The sequence below is a fragment of the Canis lupus genome, chromosome 4, assembly GCF_011100685.1.
Source record: "Canis lupus familiaris isolate Mischka breed German Shepherd chromosome 4, alternate assembly UU_Cfam_GSD_1.0, whole genome shotgun sequence".
Classification (NCBI taxonomy): Eukaryota; Metazoa; Chordata; class Mammalia; order Carnivora; family Canidae; genus Canis; species Canis lupus.
In genome coordinates, this window is record NC_049225.1 from 23799856 (window position 1) to 23825896 (window position 26041).

The window sequence follows — 26041 nt, forward strand, 5'->3', positions numbered from 1 at the left end:
AGGCCTGGATTAGGGCCCACTCTAATGGCCTCATTTAACTTAATCACCTCTTTAAGGAATGTATTTCCAAATATTGTCAGATATTCAGGTACTGAGGGTAAGGGCTTCAAAATAAGAATTCTGGGGGGTACAAAACCCAGCTCATAGGAAACATGATCTCACTTAACCATTGCCCTGTTTTACAAATGAGGAGCGAGGCTTGTCTACAAGAGTAAATAACTCAATAAATGTCACATAATAAGTGGTGGAAGAAAAATTTTAACTTAGATCTCATTATGAGAGCACCAAAGGGATGTTCTTTCTTCTATTCACATCTCCTCAAAGAATTACAAATCTAACTGGAAAGACAAAGTTGATTGATTCGTGAAACTTAAATATGGGATTTATTGATAAGGAGACACTTATTCACTGGACTTGTACCATTACATGGAAAGAATGGATTCCAGATTAATAAACATTTATAGGATATTTAATACATGTTAGGCTGGGCTCTTTAACAAAAGAGTCTTACATGAGGATTGAGGATTTGCTAATTGGCAAACAGGAGTAGTCCTGGTAGTCTTGGACCAAAGCCTGTAGATGATCCTAAGTCAAAGTCAAATACAAAAGAACTTTCTATAGTAAGTATCTTAGATACGACTGTCTTTCACATCTTTTTTTTTCCCTCCTGCATTTTGGTGTAGGCTATGTGCAGGTACATATGTATGAAATCCCTAATCTGCCTTATAATATTCTACTTCATTGGCAATGTTTGGGGGCTTTCTGCTCTATAGCCTCTCAGAGTGAAAGACAAAAAAATGTCCCATGCTCTGTCTCTTGAGACTCCCATTTGTGTGTCCAGGAATGAGTGTCAGGCTAGATTGTGGTCAGGCTGGCACCTGCTCCATGCCCCTGATGCCTACATATTGTTTAAAGTTTGTTAAAAGTACCATTCCCTTTATTCTCTGACTGTACTTTATGGATCTTTACTCTGTGTTTAATTGTAATTATATAATTAATGAGTTAGGTAATTTACATTCCCAGATTATGTTATAAAATTTCCCAAGACCATTCCTGCTATGTATAGTGGGACCAAGGCATATGTCTAGAATTCCAGTACATACCAATTCTTACACAAAAGTTAGTAGACTCTTGAAAGCAGGAAATAAAACTCCAATGTGAAAGATGTCCTTCCTATACCAGTAGGAAATAAATGAAGACAGGCAATTATAGAAAAGTAACTAAAATATATGGAGAGACCAAAGGAAGATAAGAATTATTTAACTATGGTCTGTTTGTATAGATTACTCTCAACTTTGACTGCCCTTCTCTGGGGATAATAATGCAAAGCTTCATAAAGATAAGTTGCCTGTCTTTGTTCAACTGAGTATATAAACTCTTAAGCCTAACCACTTCTTTGGGTTTTTCATTTTCCTATGGGGGTTCCCATGTATGTGTAAAAATTTATATCCTTTTCTCCTAGTAATCTATCTTATGTCAGGTTGATTCTCAGCCCCAGCCAGAGACTCCTAGGAGGGTAAAGTTTTGCTTTTCATGCTATATATATGTGTGTACACATACACATATACATATATACATACATACATATAAATAGCACTTACCATTTAGTATAGGGGCCAAGAACTGATCTCCAGAAGGCTGAATTGTGGAGATCTATTAATTTGTTTTTTTGAGGTAAATTCTTTGAGTATCAATTACACCATTTTCAAAAAACAAGTACAAAAGCACATTTTCAAAGTTTGATCTGATTTTTAGTATTATCCATACTTCTTTCTTCCTAGAGTATGAACATCCAATAGTGCTCTTATCAATAATGGGAATTCAGTTGTCACTTTTCAAACTGTCTCAATTGAGTTAAGTGGGTGGAAGCGGTGGGAGTAGCTTATCAGAATTTTGAAAAACAAAGGAGTGCTTTTCTTTAATACTTGAATGTGTTTTTAGTCATAGTAATTTAATGTTTTCAAATTTCAAATAATATTAAATATTTTCTTAAAAAAAAGAAATTGAGAAACACCAATGTAAAGGAATTTTTAAAAATCTTAAACAAGATTTCATTTTTTCAGAAAACAAAGTGTATTAGAAGGCATTTAATGAATGTTTTGAATTGAACAGACTTTGTAGCCAATTAACCCAAAATACACTTAATTCACTAAATAAACACATAGAGAAAGGTAATGCTCCTACAGAGCTGTGTCCAGGAACTGAATAGCATGATGGTCTAAACTATAACTGGGAAAGTAAAATCTCCAAACACAGTATGACATTTTTGCAACACTGAACATATATATTTTTATTCTGACATTTTTGTTTCCAGCTGTTTCCACCTTTGTAAACTATCAAAGGAAGCTCTGCTTATTATCCCTCCTCATCTCTACCTCCTGGTGCCTTTTACAAAATAAACATAAAACTGGGGATACATGCTCAGGTTGAGAACTGCTCTGACCCCTGAATTTTCTTTCCCTCAAGCTGAGTATCCAAAGACAGCTAAGATTTTCAATTTAGACTTTTTTGGTTTTCAGTCCCAAAACCACCTTATTCCAAACCTCTTCATAGAACATAGTATTTCCTATCTGCTGTCAGGTTCAAACCAATCAGTTCTCACAGGTGGAGACGGATTGAAAGAGTGTCTATATACAGCCCCTCCCAACTCAGTGGCTCTAAGTGCTTATGTGCTGGACGGTGCCCTGATCTCTTCAAGTCCAAGGAATACCTACCTCTAATTTCAGAACATCATGCTGAAGTTTACGCTGAAATTCAAGGAAGTTTTTGATCGTCAGCTTCCCCTTAAGATCAGCTCCAAAGAAGTAGGTTGTGAGGGCTGAACACAAGCCAGACTTTAGAGTGTTACCAGTAGTAGGACGATCTCTGTGACGCATACCCATACTGGTTTGGGAGCGAATGATGCTCTGAACCTAGAAGAGAAGCAAACCCCCATCCAGAAAAACATTACAAAGTACAAAAACATATGAAAGTAAGATCAATAACTATTATTTATTTGCCTACACTATCCTACAATTCTCTTTTAATGCTCACAATCCTATTAAGTCCTAAGATTATCCTCATTTTACAGATGAGGAATTTGAGGCACATAGTGTTTAATAACTTGTTCAAGGTCAAGTAGCTAGCAAGTAGTGGAACCATGATTCTAATACAGATGCCTGAGATCTTTATAACTGAGATACTTTAAAAAATCTCTCTTCAGAAAAGAGCATATGTTTCTGAGCTTCAAAACCTCTCACAAAACACTAAAATAATGACCAACTTCACAGTAATACATTCATATTGCAGGAGACTTTTAAAAACTTCATACTTCTCACTACTGACTCTAGTTATGATAAGAAGCAGCATAGCTATAGGCAAATAGTGATACCTAAGAGAGATAACACATTTATTAGAATGATAAATGAAATACAAAGTTGGTACAAAATAATTTCCCAAGAAAAGCTGGGGAATTAGTTTAATCCTTGAGATTTTTTAAAAAGATTTATTTATTCGAGAGAGAGAGCATGCATGCAAGTAGGGGGAGAGGAGGAAGGAGAGGCAAAGAAAGAATCTCAAGCAGACTCCCTGCTGAACGCAGAGACCCACACCTGGCTTGATCCCATGACCCATTACATTGTGACCTGAGCCAAAATGAAAATTGGATGCTTAACCGACTGACTACCAGCTTTGAGAAGTTTTAAATGAGCTTTTTTGAGAAAGGATAAGGTTTGGAACTAACAACCGTGGCATAACTATATAAATGAGCTTTTTGAAGCAAGTCTATGATTGTTGTAGCTTTTGTTTTATGTTTTTTTTTTACTAGTTCCTGCAGTCTTTTCTACCTCTATACAAGCTAAAACAGCAACTATTCAGAATTATTAAAATTGGGATATGTAAAGATAAATAATAAGGGTGTGTTATAATAAATAAACAATACATACAGCTTTGTGGCTGATTTTTTTAAATTGCCAAATTAGAAAAGCCTAACACTTAAAAACTTGAGAGTTGAAACAACAGATTTACCTTAGTTAAATGTCTCATGTATTTTATGTATTATTTGTGACCATAAAGAAGATTTAAGTTAAGTGGCTGTATAAACAGTGGAGTAGTATAATGGAAAGACATGAGATAAGGAATTAGGAGACATGGGGTCTGATTCTGCAGTTCTGAGAGAGAATTTATGAGAGCAGAATTTTGCAGGTCATTAAAACTCTTTGGGCCTTACCTGTCTCATTGGAAAAGTCAGTTAGAGTCTATTATCTCTAAGTCTTCAAATCTAGGTTAGTATCATACGTGGTTTTGGTATGATTTCTTGGGTTGAAGGTTTTTAGACTTTAAATTGAATACAGGATAATCAGAACATTTTTTGTTATTATTTTGAAGGCAATACATAAGTCATTTTATCTGCCTAATTGTGAGTACTGAAGAATTTTCCAACAGCAGTGATGAACCAGTATTGAGAACCTGCAATGATTTAAATTTTGCCTGTGGCTGTAATATTGCAGCTTATACTCTTCCTATGGGAGAAACTTCAAGAGTGTGGTGCTGAGAATGTGTTTGTAAGTGACTGGGAAAAAGGAGTTGAGGAAAAATGGACTAACTAATGCTATATCATCTTCATTAATGATTAATAGTAGCGTAGTCTAAATACTATCCCATTATATATAAACTACTATTTATAATGAGCATTCTTTAAAAACTTTTTAAGATTTTATTTATTTCTTCTTCTTCTTCTTCTTCTTCTTCTTCTTCTTCTTCTTCTTCTTCTTCTTCTTCTTCTTCTTCTTCTTCTTCGAGGGAGAGAGAGAGAGAGAGAGAGAGAGAGGCAGACACAGGCGGAGTTCTGGAGAAGCAGGCTCCACGTGGGGAGCCCAACATGGGACTTGATCCTGGGTCTCCGGGATCACGCCCCGGGCTGAAGGTGGCGCTAAACCGCTGAGCCACCCGGGCAGCCCTAAAAACTTTTTTTAAAAAAAGGTATGTATCACTAGATTTTGTGTGCTTCCCACTGAACAGGGAGCTTGGTGTGAGGTTTGATCCCAGGACCCAGGATCATGACCTGGGCCAGAAGCAGATGCTTAACTAATTGTTGCTTTGTGCAACATTAACTTCAAAATATGTGAGGTCCTCTTCTTGCTTCTGATTAACTTTTTTAGAAGCTTGACAAATATAGTGTTAAGAAAATACCTGTTTACCTGGGAAATCAGTGCAAACTTTGAATGTTTGGAATCCTAGAGCATTCTCAACTTAATAAATTTTATTTCCCAAGAATGTAAAATACATAAGGATGAAGCAGAGAAACTTCTAAAGAGAGCCATTTGTTCACAAGGTACGTTATAATTATGTTTTGTTTTTGGTCTAAGAGTTTTTACATTAAGATTCCTAGTGACCAATATTAAGTTTAAGAAAGCTAGTTATTAAGGGATCACATTAGATGAAATAACACGCCCTTCTCTAACAAGTGAATGAATGATGAAGTGGCTGTTCCAAGTCATTCTGCATATCACCATCAATAACAGAAATAAGACAGATCTGCTCCATTTACTTGAGAAAGAGACCATGAGCAGAGGGAGGGGCCGAGGGAGAAGGACAAGCAGGCTCCCTGCTGAGCAAGAACCCCCAACCCACCCCCACCCCCACCACATGGGGCTTGATCCCAGGACTGACTGTGAGATCACTACCTGAGCCCAAGTCAGATGCTTAATCAACTGACCCACCTACACCCACCCAGGACCCATCTGCTCTAAATTCAAATATAGTGTTTAGTATCTGTAATAGGAGTAGGGAAGTTATGGCTATTTTGCTTCTGAAAGGTTAAGTCCCACATTGTATATATAAACTCTAATCAAATCCAGTTGAGCTAATTGCCTGCTAAAACAAAACACTAATACTCTTCAGATGAATATAACAAAATCTAAAGTCAACATGTCATTTATAATATCTAGACAAAAATCCAAAATTACTTAACATATGAAGGAATGCGAAAATTTAGCTCATCTTCAAGAGAAAAAGGCAATTAATGGAGATCAATTCCAAGATTATCAAGATACTGCAAATTAGTAGACAAGAATTTTAAAAGTTAAATAATAATGGTCAAGAGCACAATATATGCTTATGAATGAGGAAAAATTAGGAAATTTCAGATGAGAAGGTAAACTGTATCAAAAATAAAATATAAGTTCTAGGGCAGCCCAGGTGGCTCAGCGGTTTAGCGCCACCTTCAGTCCAGGGCATGATCCTGGAGACCCGGGATTGAGTACCATGTCGGACTCCCTGCATGGAGCCTGCTTCTCCCTCTGCCTGTGTATTTGCCTCTCTCTCTCTTTCTCTCTCATGAATAAATAAATAAAATCTTAAAAAAAAGTTCTAGAACTGAAAAATGCAATATCTGAAATAAAAATTTACTAGATAAGCTTAATAGCAGAATTGACCAAAGAAAGTCAGTGAATATGAAGATAAATCAATAAAAACTATACAGTTTGAATAGCAGAAAGGAAAAAAGATTGAAAAAAAATAATAGAGCTTTAGAGATTTGTGATGCAATATCACATATGGTCTTAACATTTATATTACTGGAAGAGAGAGGTAAGAGAGAATGGGGCCAAAAAATTTTTAAGACATAGTGGCCAGAAATTTCTCAAATTTGATAAAAATAATAAAAATTCAAATATATAAATAGCTATGTAAATAGCTCATCAAAAGGATAAATATAAATATAAAGAAATATAAAGAAAACCACAGTGAGGCACTCTGTAATCAAATTTCTAGAAAACCAATTATAAAGAGAAAATCTAGAAAGCAGAGAGAGAAAACAACATATTGTAAATAGAGCACCAATGATTTAAATTGACAGATTTTTTTAATCAGAAGAAAACAGAAACAGTGAAACAACAACTGAGAATTTTACATTTACATCTAGAACTCTAAGCCCAGAACTTCCTTCCCTAAATAATGGTGATATAAATTAATTCATCACCAACACATGTATCCTAAAAAAATGCAAAACAAAGTTTTTCTGGGGCACCTGGGTGGCATAGGGGGTTAAACATTGGACTCTTGGTTTTGGCTCAGGTCATTATCTCAGGGTCATGAGATGGAGCCCTGCATCAGGCTCCATGTTCAGTTTGGAGTCTGCTTAAGACTCTTTCTCCTCCTTTCTTTGCTCCTCTCCCCCATCTCTAGAGTAAATAAAATAAACCTTTGAAAAAAAGTTTTTCCAATTGAATGGAAATAATACCATATGGAAACCAGGATATTCAGGAAGGAATACAGGACATCAGAATGGTGAATATAACAAACTATTTTTTCTCTTATTTTCTTTCAAAAACATGACTGTTAAAGCAAAAATTACAAAAATTATTATGAGGCTTATAATGTCTGTAGATATAATACACAGAACAACTATAGCATAAAGGATGGAGAAGAGGCAAATAAAACTTTAGGTTGCAAAGTTTCTACATTTTCATTTATTTATTTGAGAAAGAGAGAGTGAGTGAGCAGGAGGAAGGGCAAAGGGAGAGGGAGAGAGAATCTCAAGAAGACCCCATGCTAGGTGCAGAGCTCAACACAGAACCTGATCTCGCCACCCTGAGATCATAATCTGAGTTGAAACCAAGAGGTGGATGCTTAACCGACTGCAACATCTAGGTACTCCAGCAAAGTTTCTACCTTTCACGTGAATGCTAATTTTAAGTAGATTATGTATATTTAAGAATCTATGTTGTACTCTCTAGAGCAACGACTAAAAATAGTGCAAAAAGGTACAGCTAAAATTCTAGATAAACCAGAGTTCTTGGAAAAATATTTAATCTCAAAAAAGGGAGGAACAAAAATCTGAAAGAACAAACAGAAAACAAACGGCAAAAATGTTGGTCTAATTCCAATTAGATTATATATAAATTACATATATCATTGATAAATTGCATACATACATCATACATTATTGATAAATTATGTCACTAGTAATTATGTTAAATGTTAATGGACTAAGTACTGCAATTAAAAGGCAAAGACTGTTTGAATAGATTAAAAAAAAGAACAAGACCTAACTAATGCTATTTATAAAAGATGCACTTTAAATATAAGGACACAGCTATATTTAAAGTATGGATGAAAAAAAAGACATACATGCAAATAGTAGCATAGCTGGAGTTGCTATATTAAAATCACACAAAGTAGATTTTAAGATAGAGTATTACCAAAGATAAAGAGTGACATATCATAATTATAACAGGATTGATTCATGAGGAAAACCTAACAATCAAAAATGTACAGAGAATGTCAAAATACATAAAGCTAAAATCAACAGAATTAAGGAGAAACAAACAACTGCATAGTTATAGTTGCAGATTTTAACAACTCCATCTCAAAAAACTGCTAGAATGACTACGTTAAAGAAAATCAGTAAGGACAAACAATATCTGAACAACACTGTCAACCAACTTGACTGAATTGACATTTAAAGATTTATGGGGCACCTGGGTGGCTCATTTGGTTAAGTGGCAGCCTTTGGCTCAGGTCATGATCTCAGAGTCCTGGCATCAAGCCCCCCATCTCCCTCTCCCCCTGCCTGCCACCCTCCCTGCTTGTGCTCTCTCTCTCTCTCTCTGTCAAATAGATAAATAAAATAGTTTGTTAAAAATAAAGATTTTATTTATCTATTTGACAGAGAGAAGGAGAGAGAGCATGCACTCGAGTGTGAGCGGGTAAGGGAAAAGCAAACTCCCTGCCGAGCAGGAAGTCAGATGTGGGACTTCGGATCATGACCTGAGGACAGATGCTCAACTGACTGAGCCACCCAGATGCTAGACAGAATTGATGTTTATAAAACGCCATACTCAATAACTGCAGAATACACGTTCTTTAAGAAGACACATTGATGCTTATCAAGATAGATCAAATGCAGTTGCATAAAACAAGGCTCAATACATTTAAAATAAGGATTAAATCATGCACAGTATGTTTTCTAAGCACAATGTAATTAAATTAGATATCAGTAGCAGTAAGATAACTAAAAGAACAAAACCTCAAAGCTTGGAAATTAAACAATATACTTTTTAAAAAAAGATTTTATTTATTTATTTGACAGAGAGCAGAGGAACAGCAGGCTTCTAAGCAATTGAGGGATCAAAAAAGAGACTGTGAAGTAGAAAATATTTCAAACTGAATAATAATGAAAATACAAACATATCAAATTTTGTAGGATGTTGATTTTTTATTTAAAGATATTTGTTCCTCATACTTTCTCCCACATACATATATATATTTTGTTTGTTTCGGTTTGTTTTATTTTGAAGTCATTTTGACAATCATAGTAATTGTATCTAGAGAAGTATTATGGCCCATCAATGATAGAAATTTTAAGGAAATGTAATCTCTTCCTGGGACTCATCAAAAACTGTACATATCTATAGCTTGGACCTGCTACACGGTCAAAGGCATGGTACCATTTTTCCTTTTCTTACAGAAATCCTTTCAGAACATATGTCATTCATCTTTATATTCTGGAATTACTGGCACAAAGGAACTGTTTAATAAAAATTGACTAAACACATGATGAATTTCATCTCAGCATCACAGTCTAATCCATATTGGGGAACTGGAACAACTTTGACCTTAATCATATGCTCAAATAACTCCTTACACTTAGAGTAAAAAAATAAATAAATAAAACCCACTTGTTAAAAGTGCAGAAATGACACATTACGTATTTCAAAAATTGGATAGCACCTGAGTATGCTGACCAAGACCAAAATAACTCCAAGTCACATGAAAATGTATTAAATATTAATGTACTTAAAGGAACTTTCTAGGATAACTTGCCTGTTCAAACTCCTCCATGTCTACTTCTCCATCTCCATTCAAGTCAAACATCTTGAAGGCAATTTCAAAATTTCTCTGAGGAGCTGCAAGTAGAAAGGAAGGATAGGATGAGGGGGAAGGAGAAGAAGGAGAGGGAAGAAGAAGAAGAAAGAGAGGGAAGAAAGAAAAATATTTAGAAGGCATTGACTAAAAATTAAAAAATCACTCCTTTAAGAAAAACAGATGGTTAAACACTAAAATGTAATATCAAGTCACAGAATGCTACCATACTTACCTAGATCAATCTTGCAGCAGTACTCCTTAAAACTGAAAGACAAACTTGACTACGGCCAGTAAAGACAGCACTTGTCTCTTGAGTTTCACCATTATTCTCCTAGATATGTCAGCTTTGCTTTCTTAGAAGCCATCCTCTTAACTGTATCATATTAAAGTTGCTCTGTTACTTAAATATAGTATTTTTTATCTGGGCATGAAAGTCTGCTTATAAGTAGAGGCTTAGAAAGTAAGAGGCTGAAACTCTAAGTCTTTGTCTTGCCTTTTAAAAACCAGCTAGATTTTGGGGCACCTGGATGGCTCAGTTGGCTGAGCACCTGGCTCCTGGCTCCAGCTCAGGTCGTGATTTCTAGGTTGTGGGATTTGGTGACATTTGGCTCCACACTCAGCAGGGATTCTGCTTCTTACTCTCCCTCTGCCCCTTCCCCTGCTCATGCATGTGTGCCTGCTCGCTCTCTTTCTTTCTAAAACAAATAAAGAGATGTAAAAAAAAAAAAAAGCTAGATTTCTACTTTGGTCTTCTAGTCTCTCCATTTTAAGTGTAATCAGGAGTTCAGTAGATGTCATTCAGCCATTAGGTTATTATCTATAGGCAGAAGAGGATACTACTCAACCTCCTATTTCTTTTTTTTCTTTTTTTCTTTTATTCTTTTTCTTTTTTTTATTTATTTATGATAGGCACGCAGTGAGAGAGAGAGAGAGAGGCAGAGACACAGGCAGAGGGAGAAGCAGGCTCCATGCACTGGGAGCCCGACGTGGGATTCGATCCTGGGTCTCCAGGATTGTGCCCTGGGCCAAAGGCAGGCGCCAAACCGCTGTGCCACCCAGGGATCCCTCAACCTCCTATTTCAACCATGTCAGCTGGGTACACAAATTACTGAGCAAAGTATATGTAAATACCAAAAAAAGCTGAAGTTTAAAAAACAAAGTGAAAAATGCAAAGCTTAAGAAGATGAGGGCATGTATTTTCTTTCCCTTAATTGAATGGTAAAAGCTCAAGACATTTTAGTGTTCCTAGATCAATCACTATAATATAAATATAATTAACATGCTTGTACATTAGAATAAAATATAATGTCCCTCCTTCCTCACCATGCAAAATGTTCTGGCAAAGAAAACAAAGTTGTTTACTTCCTTCTCTCAGTATCTCAAATTTATATAGATGTAGAGAATAAACCAAAATAAAATATCCTATATATGCTAATACTATTGAATGAAATTTTCAGTTAACATCATTTTTTTTAATTTAAAAGATTATTCATGAACAAGAAAAGTAAAAAGGGCTTGGTACATTATGCATAGTTACAGGTAATCTATATTTCCATCTTGCTCACATATTTGTCAATAGTAACATCTTGTAAGGTTATTTTCCATTTTTAGCTAGCTAGCCAGACAGACTGGTGAGCTCCTGGTTTTTAGTTGCCTGGGTGAATCATGTGTTTGTCAGCTTCCAATTGCCTGCCTTACTTGATAATGGCTTCTTCCAACAGGCTTGCTCTCCTTTAGGCCATAAATACCATTGTTGTAAAAGACACTGATGAGGGAATTTTTGTATATTCCTTGTCACTTCTTAAATTTTTCCTACTTGTCTGGGTGCTGTCTTTTACTGAAGAGTTACTATGCCAAGCATTGAGCACAATAATTTAAAGCTCAATAATTATCTGATTTTGTATGCTCAACCCTGAAGGTTTCTCTTTATTTTTTAAACAGGGTAGGAAATTGGAGCTCAAAGCCATAAATGACTAGCTCAAAATTACACAGCTAATATGTGGCAAACTGTTATGTGAACCTAGGTTAGCACTGACTCCAGAGGCAATAAACTGTTTCATTATGCTCCATGGCATCCAATAGGAAGACAGTGGTTCTTAACAGTTATACACACATACTCTATTCTGATATGTTTTAACCTAGAAACGAAACCAAACCAAAACATGACTCACTGATTAGATCAGTCTCTGCGATAGCTGAGTTCCAAGCTGTTCATCTCAAGGACATACCTGACATAAGAGAAATATTGCATATGCCATGTTCATATGTTAGACTTGGCTGCACTAACTGGAAACCCATAGGCAACATTAGATTCTCAAATAGGTTTGTCACATGTTTTAAAAAATTCTGAATATGAATTGCTTTAGGCAGGAATGCATTCTGCTATTCTCCCCATATTGTCTCACACTCGGCCCACTTCTTTCAAATACATTATTTCCTTGTAGATACCTGAGATTTTAACAAATGCAGAAAATATAAAGCTGTTGAAAGTTTTTAGTGGGGGAGCAACACCATCAAACAAGCATTTATAAAGGATTTCTCTGGCTACAGCATGAATTGAAGGATGTTAGAAAACAAGAACCAGCTTAAGAAAAGATCACAGCTCTTGTAAAGGTTGAAAATGTGAACTGAGGTAATGGCAGTGGTGATGGAGAGGAAGAAACAAATTTGAAATAAGGAGGTGGAATTATGCAACTTAATGATTAATTAGCTGTGAAGAGTTGAGAGTTAAAAAGGCTGACAGGGTAGCTTAGGCTACTGGGTAGCTTGTGTGTCATTAACCCAGAGCTGAAATGGATGTAAAACGTTTGAGAAATAAAAGGAATTCAGACCAGACCTGCTGAATTCAAGGGGTCCACAGCCTATGCAGTTGAAACCGCTGAGATAGTAGGAAACATGGGTCTAAAACTTAGACAAGAAAGGTGAAAGCTGGCAGTCACTGGCACACAGCCTGAAGTGAGGGTGCCCACGGAGAAGTGGAGGTTGAGGAGAAGGTGGAGCTGGAAGCCAATATTTAAGGTAAAAGGAAGGAGAAACGAAGCAGTGACAGAGGAGGTCACATCAGGAGGAATACAGTCCAAAGGAACACAAATGGAGGAAAAATTGGCAAGACCCAGTCAGTATGTTGAATTAAAGCTCAAGAATTAAAGCAGCGTTCCCATTCCCTATCACCACTGATTACAGAGGTGCACAGGGTGCTTAAAATTTTAGCTTTATCATCATAGTTTATTCTCACTGTCCTGTGAATTTTGTGAAGGCACAGTCATCATTTAAATGACTGAGTTATTTTAGCAAATCATAGTTTATATGTCCTCCTACAACTAAGGTTAAATTCATTTTACCAAAGTACACCTTGTACTTCTTGAGCTTTCTATATCTCTTGATCCTGGCTTACTTTCAAACAGAGTATCTGCTTTATGTGGAGCTACTTAGAGTGCTCATTAAAGCATAGGCACTGACAGTACTCTAGGAGCTGAGCTTCTAGTGTGCTGGTCAAAATGAGGCACGTCAGGGCAGCAGCCTTGTATGCTCTCAAGGCCTCACCAGTCTATCAGGAAAGGTTCTTCCAGAACAGCTCTTTTAGCCTGTTCAATCTTCATTTGCTTATCATGTTTCTTTTTTTTTTTTTAAAGCTTTATTTATTTATTTATGATAGAGAGAGAGAGAGAGAGGCAGAGACACAGGCAGAGGGAGAAGCAGGCTCCACGCCGGGAGCCTGATGCGGGACTCGATCCCGGAACTCCAGGATCGCGCCCTGGGCCAAAGGCAGGCGCCAAACCGCTGAGCCACCCAGGGATCCCCGCTTATCATGTTTCTTCTATTGCCTTATCTCCCTTTAAAAGTAGGCCTCAGAATAATATATATGTATATAATTACTTTTCTTCAAAGATGTGTTTATTTGAGGAGAGGGAGAGAGTAGTGGGAGGGGCAGGGGGAGAGAATCCTGAGGCAGACTCCCTGCTGAGCATGGAGGCTAATGTGATGTGGGGTTCAATCCCAGGAACCCTGAAATCACGACCTGAGCTGAAATCAAGAGTTGGATGCTCAACTAACTGAACCACCCAGGTGTCCTTCAGTATAATTTTTACATCTAGCTGTTCTGGAAAGCTTTAAGGTGTCCAGGGTTTCTGCTAACTCACAACCTATTTGTGAGTTAGGAACTGAGAGAGGAATTCTTTTGAATTCCAGGCTACTTACAGAGTGAACAGTGAAGCTTTCCCCCACTGCATTAACGACAAAATCTTTTTCCTGTACAATGATTTCCAAAAGGATAGCATATGTTGGAACTGATTAAAACAGTAAGATTCTATACAAAGTTCATAACTGTACCTCTTTTACTCAGAATTCCATGACAATCTTTGCTACTAGGAATGGAGATCCATTAGGTCTGTTCTAGTTAAGAACCTGTGTTGATATTATTCTATTATTAACAACAGTGATAACAATAACGACTCAATTGTTCCTGGAAGCACAATAGATTTTTCTGCTTCATTTTATAATAAGAAAAAAAAAAGCATCTTTGTCTATGTGTAGTAAGTCAAATAATCAGACACTAGCAATGACACTAGCTGTCTCAAGACCCTCATGACTGTTTTGCTTACTGTTTTTTAATAGAAAAGGCACAAGACTAAGGCTCTAATTCTGGCTCTTCCAACAACATGTGTCATTATGCCTTAAATTCTTTTTTAGTAGTACTGACAGAATAAACAAAAACATGAGCAGGTTGGATTCTTAGTTCCTGTTGGTTTGATTCTCCTACCACAGAATTCCTACCTGCACTATTCTTGTTATAAAATGAGGCTATAGGATAAATGAGGTAATTAATATGCAATATCAGAGAACTCTGAGTTAGGAAAAAAACTTTTAGATTATGATGAACCTCTATTTAATGATGAATTTGCCTACTGAATTTGTAACGATGATCTGATTATTTCTGGGAGAGAAATGTCACCCTTTCTAAAGTCTAACCATCGTTGGCCGTATTAATTGAGCTTTTCTTCTCATACAGAATACAAATCTCATTTTGTGTAGCTCCTACAAACTGTCCTGGTTTAATTTATTACAGAGATAAAAACATAAATAAATAAATAAATCTGCTTCCCCATCTCTATGACGGCCTTCTGAATACATAAAAACATATTATCACGTCTCTACTACAGTTTCTCAGAATTTGCTTCCAGAATTCAGCACTCAACAGCACTCCTCTGGGGTACTTCAGATGGTCAATGCCTCCCATGAATGCAGAATATCTTAAACATAGCTAATTCTGGAATGATGTATCCTTTCGAGAAACAACAAGACTGTTTCTTTGCCGACTAATGTACTAGCATTCCTCTTATATGAAGGCTTAGTGTCTTGCTTGCTATGATAATACTAGGCTTGGGGAAAGAGGAGAGAAAAACCTGTAAGATTGGATTTTAAAACAGTATTCCTCCCTGAATTCTTCTAGGTCTGATGGTTATGTGCAGTCTGAAAGAAATCTTTCTGCCTTTTATACAGAGGAAATGGGAAGAGTTCCCATAGCACAATGTGTTATAGTTATACATTTCCTTGGGATGATTTAGCTTCAGAAGAAGTGCTACACAAAATGAAAATATTCTAAAAATTATTTTAAACACACTTAAGCAGCAATAGAGTAGTTTTCTTTTCACCAATAAGTTGCCTTATCAGTCTGATTTCATTTCTCTTAGTAACTATTTTTCAGGTAGTAAATATGATAATAATGGCCTTTTCAGCTTTTTCTAATAGTTCATGGCAAATGTCACATTAACACTATAGTTAATAATGAAGGCTGCAAATATTTGAAAAATATAAAAGGCTTAAAGAATGACAAATGGTAAGTACAAAGTCAAGGAAAACTTCTTTTTATAAAGTTATGTATTTTATAGTTAGCTGGGTGTAAAGGCATATTTATGTGAAGTAGGGCATGATAAGAATATCAGTGGCTCAAAAATTTAACTATTATACTTTCTGCTCAGAAAGTATAACTCAGAAACCTTATTGTCAGGCTTCCCCTCATCTTTGTCTTGTAGAATTATCTACTGACCAAAATATCAACTATTAATCTTGCCATCTGAAGTCAATAGAGTTGATGAGAATAACTATGGCATTCTGCTGTGAAATTGGGCAAACAATTATTCTTGAAATACAAGATACAGAATGGCAAATTAAAAATATCCACATGGACTATACTTGGCTCATACCACTTACTGTGAAATATCATAGACACTTTTATGAAATAGTTAAAATCAAGGTTTTTTTTTCTGTGGGTTATACTAGAATTACAATTTAAAACACTGTAATGAGTTTGACTATACTATAAATTTTAGTTCTTTACCATTTAGTGTTTTAATAAAGTTCAAACGAAGTAATTTAATCAGATTGTTTCCAGAATGTTTTCTTTCTTTTTTTTAAGATTTTATTTATTTATTTATTTATTTATTTATTTATTTATTTATTTATTTGCTGCAAGAGGGCAGGAGTGGGTGGGGGGAGGAGTAGCAGAGGGAGAGAGAGAGAATCTCAAGCAGACACCCCATTGAGCACAGAGCTGGATGCAGGGGCTCAATCTCATAACCCTGAGATCATAACCTGAGCTGAAACCAAGAGGTGGGCGTTTACTGACAGAGCCACCCAGGTGCCTCTCCAGAATATGTTTTCTGTGGTTGTGCAGCTGTATGCTTCTGTTAAAGAGGAACCAAACTATATATTATGGAACAGTGAACATTCATTCTGCCACTTAAAATACCAAACCACATCATACGAAATTCAAAATGATAAGGTAAAAAAAAATTTCATTGCTAACTTTTGAAATACAATATATATAGAAAATGTCCTTAGTGGATGAAAACCAGACAATAAGGTTTTTCTTCTTAGCCTTGTTGTTTTAACCAGAATAGAAAATAGTTCCCCTGGTGAAATGACAAATGCCAGGGACAAAGAAAACAGAAATCTTCGGCCATCCAGGAAGAAAAAACATTATTTATCATAAAAAAAGAAGTAATATGTTGTATCACAATTGTCCCTAACACTTGAACACTACAGCAAGTTCTATAAAACCTTGAGGGAAAACAATTGTCTTCTAAGAATTACATACAAATGAATTCATCATTTACCTACATCAGTGACAGAAGATATTCTCAAACATGCAAGGGCTTTGGAACTGTATAATCCACTTACCTTACTAAGGTAACACAAAAAATAGAAACAAAAGTCTTGAGCAAGGATCAGTAAACTATGCCCTCCTGGCTAGCCACTGGTTTATGTACTGACTATGGCAGCTTTTGAGCTACAAGGGCAGAGTTGAGTAGTAGCAAAGAGGCCTTAGTAGTTGTCATCGCCAGCAAGCCTAAAATATTTATCATCCTCTTTAAGAAAAAGTTTGTAATCTCCGGTTGAGGAAATTCTTTAGCCAACAACAAAAATCAATCAAAATAAAGAAATAAAGACTGGGAAGATGAGATCAATTAAGAAGTGAGCAATAAATTAAGTGAGCAATAAAATCAGTATAACAGAGTCAAGCTTAAATAATGGTTATTAATATGATAATAATCATGGCAACCGGCACCTATTAAATGTCATTTATTATGTATAGGCACTTTATATGAATTATTTAATCCTCCCAACTGCTCCATGACATCATACTATTACATCCGTCCCTTGTTAAAGAAGAGTAAACTAAGGTACAGTGGGTCCAGGGTCCCAGAGCCAGAATTCAAATCCAGGCAGATCACTAGAGCACATACTCTTGGCTATTTTGCCAAAATGTAAAATATATAACAATGAAGTAGAAGAAATACCTCTGAAAGAGAAAATATGTAATGTAAAGCCATTTAAAGAAATGTGGAATAAAAAATAGCCAGATTTTTAAAATTGTAAAAACTGAGTAGAGAGAAGAAAGTGAAAGGAAGCTAGATTTCTCAACTTCTAATAGAAGACATCAAAAGAAATGGAGGATTTCATCCTGGACAAAAGTCATATTGCAAAAAAAAAAAAAAAAAAAAAAAAAAAAGTCATATTGCACCCCCCATCCCTCCAGATACACACACACACACACACTTATAATTTAATTCAAACACTACCTGAATTATAAACCCTGACAGTTTCCTTTTTTGTAATTCAAGAGCCTGAAGCTTTGGTGGCCAAGGTATGCACTTCAAAGAGGGCTATCTCAAAGAGACACAATGCCAGCTAAGTGACTTGACAGAGCTGGACCATCTCTCAGCACTGAGGCTCCTTTGTTTTAGAGACGGTGAGTGATTTCTATCACTAACCATTTGGACCACTTGTCTTTTCCCTACACTTCACACTTTGGCTCTTATGTTTCATCTATTTCTTTTTAATTTTTTAAAAAATATTTTATTTATTTACTTGTGAGAGAGACAACAGGAAGAGGAGTAGGAGGAAGAGGAGCAGCAGGGGCAACAGACTCCCCAATGAGCAGGGAGCCCCATGCAGGGCTCAATCCAAGAAGCCTGAGATCCTGATCCCGGCTAAAGCAGATGCTTAACCTACTGAGCCACCCAGGCACCCCCTGGCTTTTATGCTTTAAATTCACCAATGTACAGTAAGCCTGTGAGCCCCTCGGCCCCCACCCTCAAGCCCAATAAAAGCAGAACTGTATCCTCAGGCACTCTCTACCTGCAACCTCACTCACTGTGTGGGCCTAGTTGTGCAGTGTAGTTTCTAGGTCTTTTAAGTAATAAACCTTTTTTTTTTTTTTTTTTAAGTTTCCTGACAGTTGTTGCTGAAGGGTATCTTGGAATTACAATAAGAACCACAAGGATCAGTGCAGTCATAACTTTGTTTTGGAGAGGGGAGATGTCTGTGGGAAGTTTACCAGGGCCCAGGTGAGTGTCCCCGGGGCATTTCTAGGCCACAGTTAACCTTCTATAATGCGGAAGCTAAGGCCTGAGCAAAACAAACAAACAAACAAACAAACAAAACCCCCCAAAAACCAAAAAACACAAGCAGGCAGCAGAAATGCATGATTGTTTTGTGTAGTTAACTGAGGGGAATGCCCTTTACCTGCAACTTGCTTACTAACTACCTAATTCAGAAGGTAACACCGGGCACTGCTTGCTGGGGGTCTATCAGGCTGCTATATGCTTTCTCATGTTGCCTCTGTCATGTGTTGCCTGGGGTTGCCAACCCAAAAAGTCAAGGCTGCTGTATTAATCCAACTATCTCTCCAGAGTAGCATGATCAAAGCCATCTGGTCTAACAAGACTATTAGACTACTAAATACAGGGGCCTTAAGTGACAATCACTGTGCATCAGGGTACTTCAGACCTCAAGGCCAAGGTGAGTCAAGGAGAGTTGATTAAATTACAAGGCTGTTGTCACTGCCTGAGGAAAGGCTCTAGGCAAAAGGTAAAAGGAAAAGATTGCTGTGAGGATGGGAGACCTCCCCCTTTGACCTCGGAGTCAGTGGGCCGTACCTGGATTACATGTCCTTCTCCAGAAGAGTGAAATAGCCTCGCAAATGGAAACCAGTGACACTCCAGAGGAAAAATACAACAGGCCTATCATCTCTGTATCACTACGTATTACTGTTGCTCTTCGTTCACTGACCCAATGGGATATTATGGGTTCAATCCCTGGTGTGATGTTGCTAAATAAGTTAATGGACAAATATAAATGTCCTGAATATCTGGTGCCAGCCAGCATCTCCTAAGAACCCCAAGGAGGTACATCAGCTCTTTGATAAATACAAAACCCATGGATGCTTCCTGGGTGTTATTCAATGTCATGCATACCAATATGTCATGACAAGTCTCTGGTATCACAATGCAGAGGCCTAGGGACTTTTCCCAAAGACCCTTTGAATGTCACCTGAGTGGAGGCAGACCTCAATTGAGGAGAGGCCTCTTGGACACCTGAAAAGGAAGCAGCCACATATGAAGAGGGCTCACAGTGATGTCACCCAAAATTTTCTGGTAATAACACAAAAGACTGAGGTAACAAGGGGAAAAAATCAAGATGTACAAACTGAGATTAAAAAAACTAACCTTAACTGAAATTCAAACCTTTAAGATTTTATGTAGCAGGAAACAGAGAGGGAATTGGCCATTGCAGATTTTGTTTGAAAGGGCTCTGAATTTTTACTCACAGCTGCCAAAAAGTGTCAACTGGACGGTATCTCTAAAGACCCTCAAATCCATAACTTTCTTGAAGATCTATCTAGGCTACATGCTTGTTTCCTCTGAGATACTACAAATTCTGAGCCCCATCAGTTTTCTCTGAACAGGGCAGAAGTGTCACCACAGAAGACATCCCTGCCACCAGTGGAATAACTGGATTACTGAGGCCTCTAGTGGGGAGGAAGAAGGAAAGGGGAAGGAGAAGTCCCCTAGAGCCAGTGATACTCACACCAGGACCCTCTTCTGCACTAATTTATTGCCTGGCTCCTTGTGCCCATTATTCCATCTCAGTGATCGCTATTTACGTTCACAGTGAATAGAAAACATTAAGATGAAGCCCATGTCCTGCTTTGCAAAACCGCCATGGTCCAACGGGTTTATCATTTCCATGACCACAGTGACCCAAATGACCCCCTTCTTCCTTTCCAACCCTTGAAGAATCCCCATTTGACCCTGAGTCCAGAGAATTATTTTTACAGTGTGTTCCCTCTAATCATAGGGTGGTGCTACTACATTTTAATTGGGACTGCCAAAACCATCCAAAAGGCACTAACACTTCTAAGAGTTTCTTTCTAGGTTCCTTGAAGATGTAAATCTTACCTTTTTTTTTTTTTAAAGGCAGAGACATAGGCGGGGGTGGGGGGGTGGGGGGGTGGAGAAGCAGGATCCCTACTGAGCAGAGACCTGGATGCCAGACTCATTTCAGGACCCCAGGATCTCCACCTGAGCCAAAGGCAGCCGCTCAACTACTAGGCCACCCAGGCATCCTCTTACCATGTTTTTGAAATGTAAGTATCTCAAGGGTAACCAAAACACAGCCTGAAACTAAAATAAAGAAAAAGGGGAAAGAGGCCTTCTAAAATACAAACTGCTATAAGAGCTCCATGAAAACCTGCAATGCCTAGAACAAAAATTTTAAAGAAAAAAATAGCAAGAAAGCATTAGAAACATAAAGTGAAAGACCAAATAAATCACAACAAAGTTACAAGAACTAAATTCCTCTATTAAAAGACAAATGCTCTCAGATTGGATCAAACCATGTTATTTATAAGAAATATATCAAAAACAAAATAATAAAGATTTAAAAAATGGTTGAAAGTCGAGTATTGAAGTCCTCTAATATTTTTTTAAATTTTTATTTATTTATGATAGTCACACACACAGAGACAGAGAGAGGCAGAGACACAGGCAGAGAGAGAAGCAGGCTCCATGCACCGGGAGCCCGACGTGGGATTCAATCCTGGGTCTCCAGGATCGCGCCCTGGGCCAAAAGCAGGCGCCAAACCGCTGCACCACCAAGGGATCCCAAAGTCCTCTAATATTAATGTATTCTCACTCCCTTCAGATCTGTTGGCATTTGCTTAATATACTTAGGTGTTCCAATATTGGATGCATATATATTTAAAATTGTTAAATATTTGATGATATAATGATCATTAAGTGATCATTAGCTTAGAGTTACTATCTTATAGTTTTCTGGATTTTTTGTAGTTCCTTTGTTTTTTTCTTTTCTGTCTTCCTTTGTGAATTTATGTTTTTCTATAGTGGATACACTTTAGTTTCCTTTTCTTTATCTTGTGTATATCTACTATAGCTTTTTACTTTGTGGTTACTGTGAGGCTTAATTCAAACATCTTCCAGATATGTCTATTTAACTTATTTTGATTGCAGGCAAAATTTCTACCCTTCCCTCCCAACATTTTATTTTTGATGTCACAATATACATCTTTTTATACTGTGTATGCATTATTAATGTACTCATAGCTAATTTTAATATGTCATTTAACTTCTATACTAGAGTTGAGTGGTTAACACATCACCATATTACAGTCTGAGAGTATTCTGAATCTAACTATGTACTTAACTAACCAGTGTTTTCTGTATTTTCATATTACTAGTTAGTGTCCTTTCACTTGAAGATGAACTTTCAGTACTCCTTATAAGGCAGGTCTGGCAGTAATGAAGTCTCTCAGCTTTTGTTTGTTAGGATCATATTTATTTCACTTTCATCTTTGGAGGACAAATTTGCTGGGTAAAGTATTCTTGGTTGGAAGTTTTTTTTTTTTTTTTTTTCAGCACTCTGAATGTATTACTCCATTTTCTGGTGGCCTGCAAAGTTTCTGCTGACAATTCAGCTGGTAGCCTTTTTGGAAATTTGTATGAGAAATTTGTATTCTCTTGCTACTGTAAAATTCTGTCTTTGTCTTTGACCTAATCAGTTTCATTATAATCATTTTGGTTTGAGATTTTGTGGTAACCTATTTGCTTCATGCACTTGAATGTTCAAATCTCTCCCCAGGTCTGGGAAGGTCTCAGTCATTATTTATTTAACCTTTCTACCCCGTTCTCTTCTTTATATGGGACTCCAATGATGTGTAGACTATTTCTCTTAATAGCGTCCCATATATCCAATAGGTTTTCTTCAATTCTTTTCATTCTTTTTTTGTTGTTATTGTTCCTCTGCTTGATACTTTCAGAGGACTTTTTTTTTAAGATTTATTTATTCGTGAAAGACAGAGACAGAGAGAGAGAGAGAGGCAGAGACACAGGCAGAGTGAGAAGCAGGCTCCCCACAAGGAGCCCGATGTGGGACTCGATCCTGGATCCTGGGATCACACCCTGAACCAAAGGCAGGTGCTCAATGGTTGAGCCACCCAGGCATCCCTGCTGGATACTTTCAAATGAGATCTTCAAGCTCATTTGAAAGTATTCTTCTGTCTGGTCCAAACAGATTGGTCCAGTCTGCTGGAACTCTTTGCATCAAATTCTTCAGTTCAGTCATTATAGTCTTCAGCTCAAAATTTGATTCTTTATCTCTCTTGCTAAATTCATTTTTCTATTGTTTTTCTGATTTTGTTCCTTATCTGTGTACTCTTGCAGCTTTCTGAGCATTTCTAGAGTATCAATTATTTTGAATTCTTCATCAGATAATTCCTTTATCTTCATTTCTTTGTGGTCTGTTACTGGAAGTTTTCTTTAGTGAAATGATTCCATGCTACCTCACAATCCCTATTGCTTTGAGTAGGTATCTGTGCATTTGAAAAAGTGGTTATCTTTTCCACTTCATGGGCTTACTTGTGTGAAGGGAGGCCTTTACTGAGGGTGGGGCATACTGGAGTGTGCTGTAAACTCTGGGTCTGCTGGTGAAGGGTGCCAAGTGTAGGGGTGTGTGGTGGCTCTGGGTCCAGATGTGGTGGTGACTCATCGGCTCAGAATGCTGGGATCTGTAGTACTGATGACTGTGTAGGCCTTTAAAACAACTGCAGAGGATCTGCAGAGGCTACAATGGCAGTTGGCGTCCTTGGGCAGCACCTCCAGGTCTAGCAGGTAGGAATTAGGGCAGACAGTGGTGGTAGCTGGAGCTAGTTGTGTGCACATACTCAGCTGTAGGTGCCTGTGTAGTGGCAGGGACCAGTTGCAAACATGCACATAGTGGTGGGGCTAGGGTAAGCAATAAAGCCAGGGCCAACCGTGGGCACACTGGCAGCTGTAGTGGCCCTGGCTGTTAGTCTGCACTACTGTGGCTGCTAGATCTTGTCATGGGTGCACAACAGTGGAAATGAATGTCTCGAGTCAGCACAGGGGCGTGCAGATACATAGGTGAAGGGATTAGTTGGCAATCCCACCGGTAAAGGCCAGTGACACGAGACAGGGCCAGATCTACACGCACAAACAGCTGTAGGGACCTTGGCTACTGGCATGTACTTCCATAGCTATAGGATCTTGTCACAGGTGTAAACACTGCAATGAAGGCCAGTGAAGGGCAGGAGACCAGCACACAGGTGGGGATCAGCTGTAGGGGTCTAGGCTGGAGTCTTGTATTTGTATAGCCTCAGGCTTGGGCTGGCTGCTGGTGGATGTCCCAGCTTCAGTGGAGAATGGGGTAGGGAGGGGGGCTGGCATCAGTGAATATGAATATTTCTGGGAAGAAAACCAGTGAAATCTGCAGGAAGTATGTGGTAGCTGTGTTGGCCATTGGTATCTTCAGTGGCCAAAGCTGCTGGGGTCTTCTACAGAGCAGATCACTGGGAATCCCAGTCATTCTCACATTATGACTGATAGTGGTACCCCTACCTTATTTCCCTATTCCTAGCCAACTCTGTACATCTCAGTTTTTTTTTTAAGATTTTACTTATTTATTCATGATTTATTTATTTATTCACACACAGAGAGAGGCAGAGACACAGGCAGAGGGAGAAACAGGCTCCATGCAGGGAGCCTGATATGGGACTTGATCCCGGGTTTCCAGGATCATGCCCTGGGCTGAAGGCGGCAGCGCTAAACTGCTGAGCCACCCGGGCTGGCCTGTACATCTCAATTTTGCTTGTTTCTGAGTGGGATGAAACTGAAGCAAGTCCTTTGTGCAGAGTCCTGAAAGGCTCGGGAAGCTGGTTGGTCATTTCAATCTTCCATTTTCAGTGAGGGGAATTCTTTCTAGAAGTGAAGTTTCCTTTTGGTGATGAGCAAAGCTGACTTGTGCAATAAGATGGCACAGGCAAATGGAGCTGTTTTTCCTTCTTTCTGTGTGGGAAGTTTCTGCTGAAGTTTCTTAAGTAGAGTACAGAGCTCTCCTAGAGCTGCTTTTGTTTGTGGATAGCCATCAAATTGTTGACCTTTATTGGGAGGGATGGAGGCTGGGTTCTCCTGTTTCCTTCTCTTTGTGACATCACTAAGTCGAACCCTCACTCTAGTGAATCCATTTCTGGATCTTCATTCTTATAGAAGTTTCTGGGATTTCAACATCAGGTCATATTCCTATCACCAAGGATCTTATTACATGACTACTTATACCCACTATATGAACCCCATTACTTAGGAAATCTTACGGACCTACAGACATCTTGTTGAAAATATTTCTAGAATTCTTATAGGAATTTATAGGTCATTTATGATTTAGTGTGAATTCATTCAATCTGAAGATTTAATTTTTTAAAAAGTTTATCTTTCCCAGTAATTGGTCTACACCTAATGTGGGGCTTGAACCCATGACCCTGAGACCAAGAGTTGTATGTTTCTCTGACAGAGCCAGCCAGGCACCCCGGGTTTAATTTTTTAAAACCTAAATTTGTTGTATTTTGAGAAAGGCAATTTTGTCTTTTGGAATGAAGGGTGAGGAGAGTCAAATACAGATTTCCCTCTGGTAGCTTAGCACAAAGTTGGCTTTGTAGATTTGAATCAGCTCAATGAAAGAAGAGGTTGCTATCATCCATGGAGTGAAAGCTCCCTTTCTAACAAGATCACTTTGTCAACCAGAATGCTCTTATTGTCATTTAGCCTCTTGGATATTCCCTGCTTCCCATCCCTGTACTTACAGGGAGTTATGGGGGCAATGTCTTTTTCCTAAAGTCCTTTCCATGATGCATTCCAGCTGTATCTGATTCAACTAAGCACATTTTTTTCTGCTAAATGTATAAAGATAGAAACTGGGTAATTTTGCTGCTTTTCTCCCTGTGAACTGCTCCACTATAGTGGATTTTATTTATTTATTTATTTAAGATTTTATTTATTTATTCATGAGACACACACACACACAGAGGCATAGACACAGGCAGAGGGAGAAGCAGGCTCATGCTGGGAGCCTGACGCAGGACTCAATCCCGGGTCTCCAGGATCACACCCTGGGCTGAAGGCGGCGCCAAACCACTGAGCCACCTGGGCTGCCCTAGTAGATTACGTTTAAATATGTAGTACCAGTAATAGGGTGTGTCTGTATTCCTTTTGTACAACAAAGGGAAAAAGTAATTTTTTTTGGATGACGAATTTCTTAGAAGGCAGAGAATTTAGTCACTTTGAAACTGAAGACCAGTCTTTTCCCCTCAATCTGTCTTGATACAGATATAAGGGCTTCCTTCCATCTGTAGAAAGAACCCAGGAAAGAAGGAAGCCTTATGTGTCTAACTAATAATGTTCCACTAGTGAAAAGTCTAGAGAGCTGTGCACAAAACAGATTTATAAAAGGCCAGGGAAGGATTTCCTAATGAATTCTACAGAAAACAAGAAGACAGATGACCCTATCTGTGAGAACAATGGTGTTAAGATAAAATAATGCTCTG

General features: G+C 37.8%; 1 protein-coding gene across 11 annotated transcripts in view; it reads right to left on the reverse strand.

Moving 5' to 3' along the window:
- Window positions 1-26041, reverse strand: part of MICU1 (mitochondrial calcium uptake 1) — a 248383-nt gene that overhangs the window by 72227 nt on the left and 150115 nt on the right. For all 11 annotated transcript variants that reach the window (XM_038534294.1, XM_038534296.1, XM_038534288.1 and 8 more), the window contains 2 exons: window positions 9805-9887; window positions 2715-2912 (listed from right to left, as the gene is read on the reverse strand). In XM_038534294.1, coding sequence (XP_038390222.1) covers window positions 2715-2912; window positions 9805-9887 — 281 coding nt within the window. The remainder of the gene's footprint in view (window positions 1-2714; window positions 2913-9804; window positions 9888-26041) is intronic.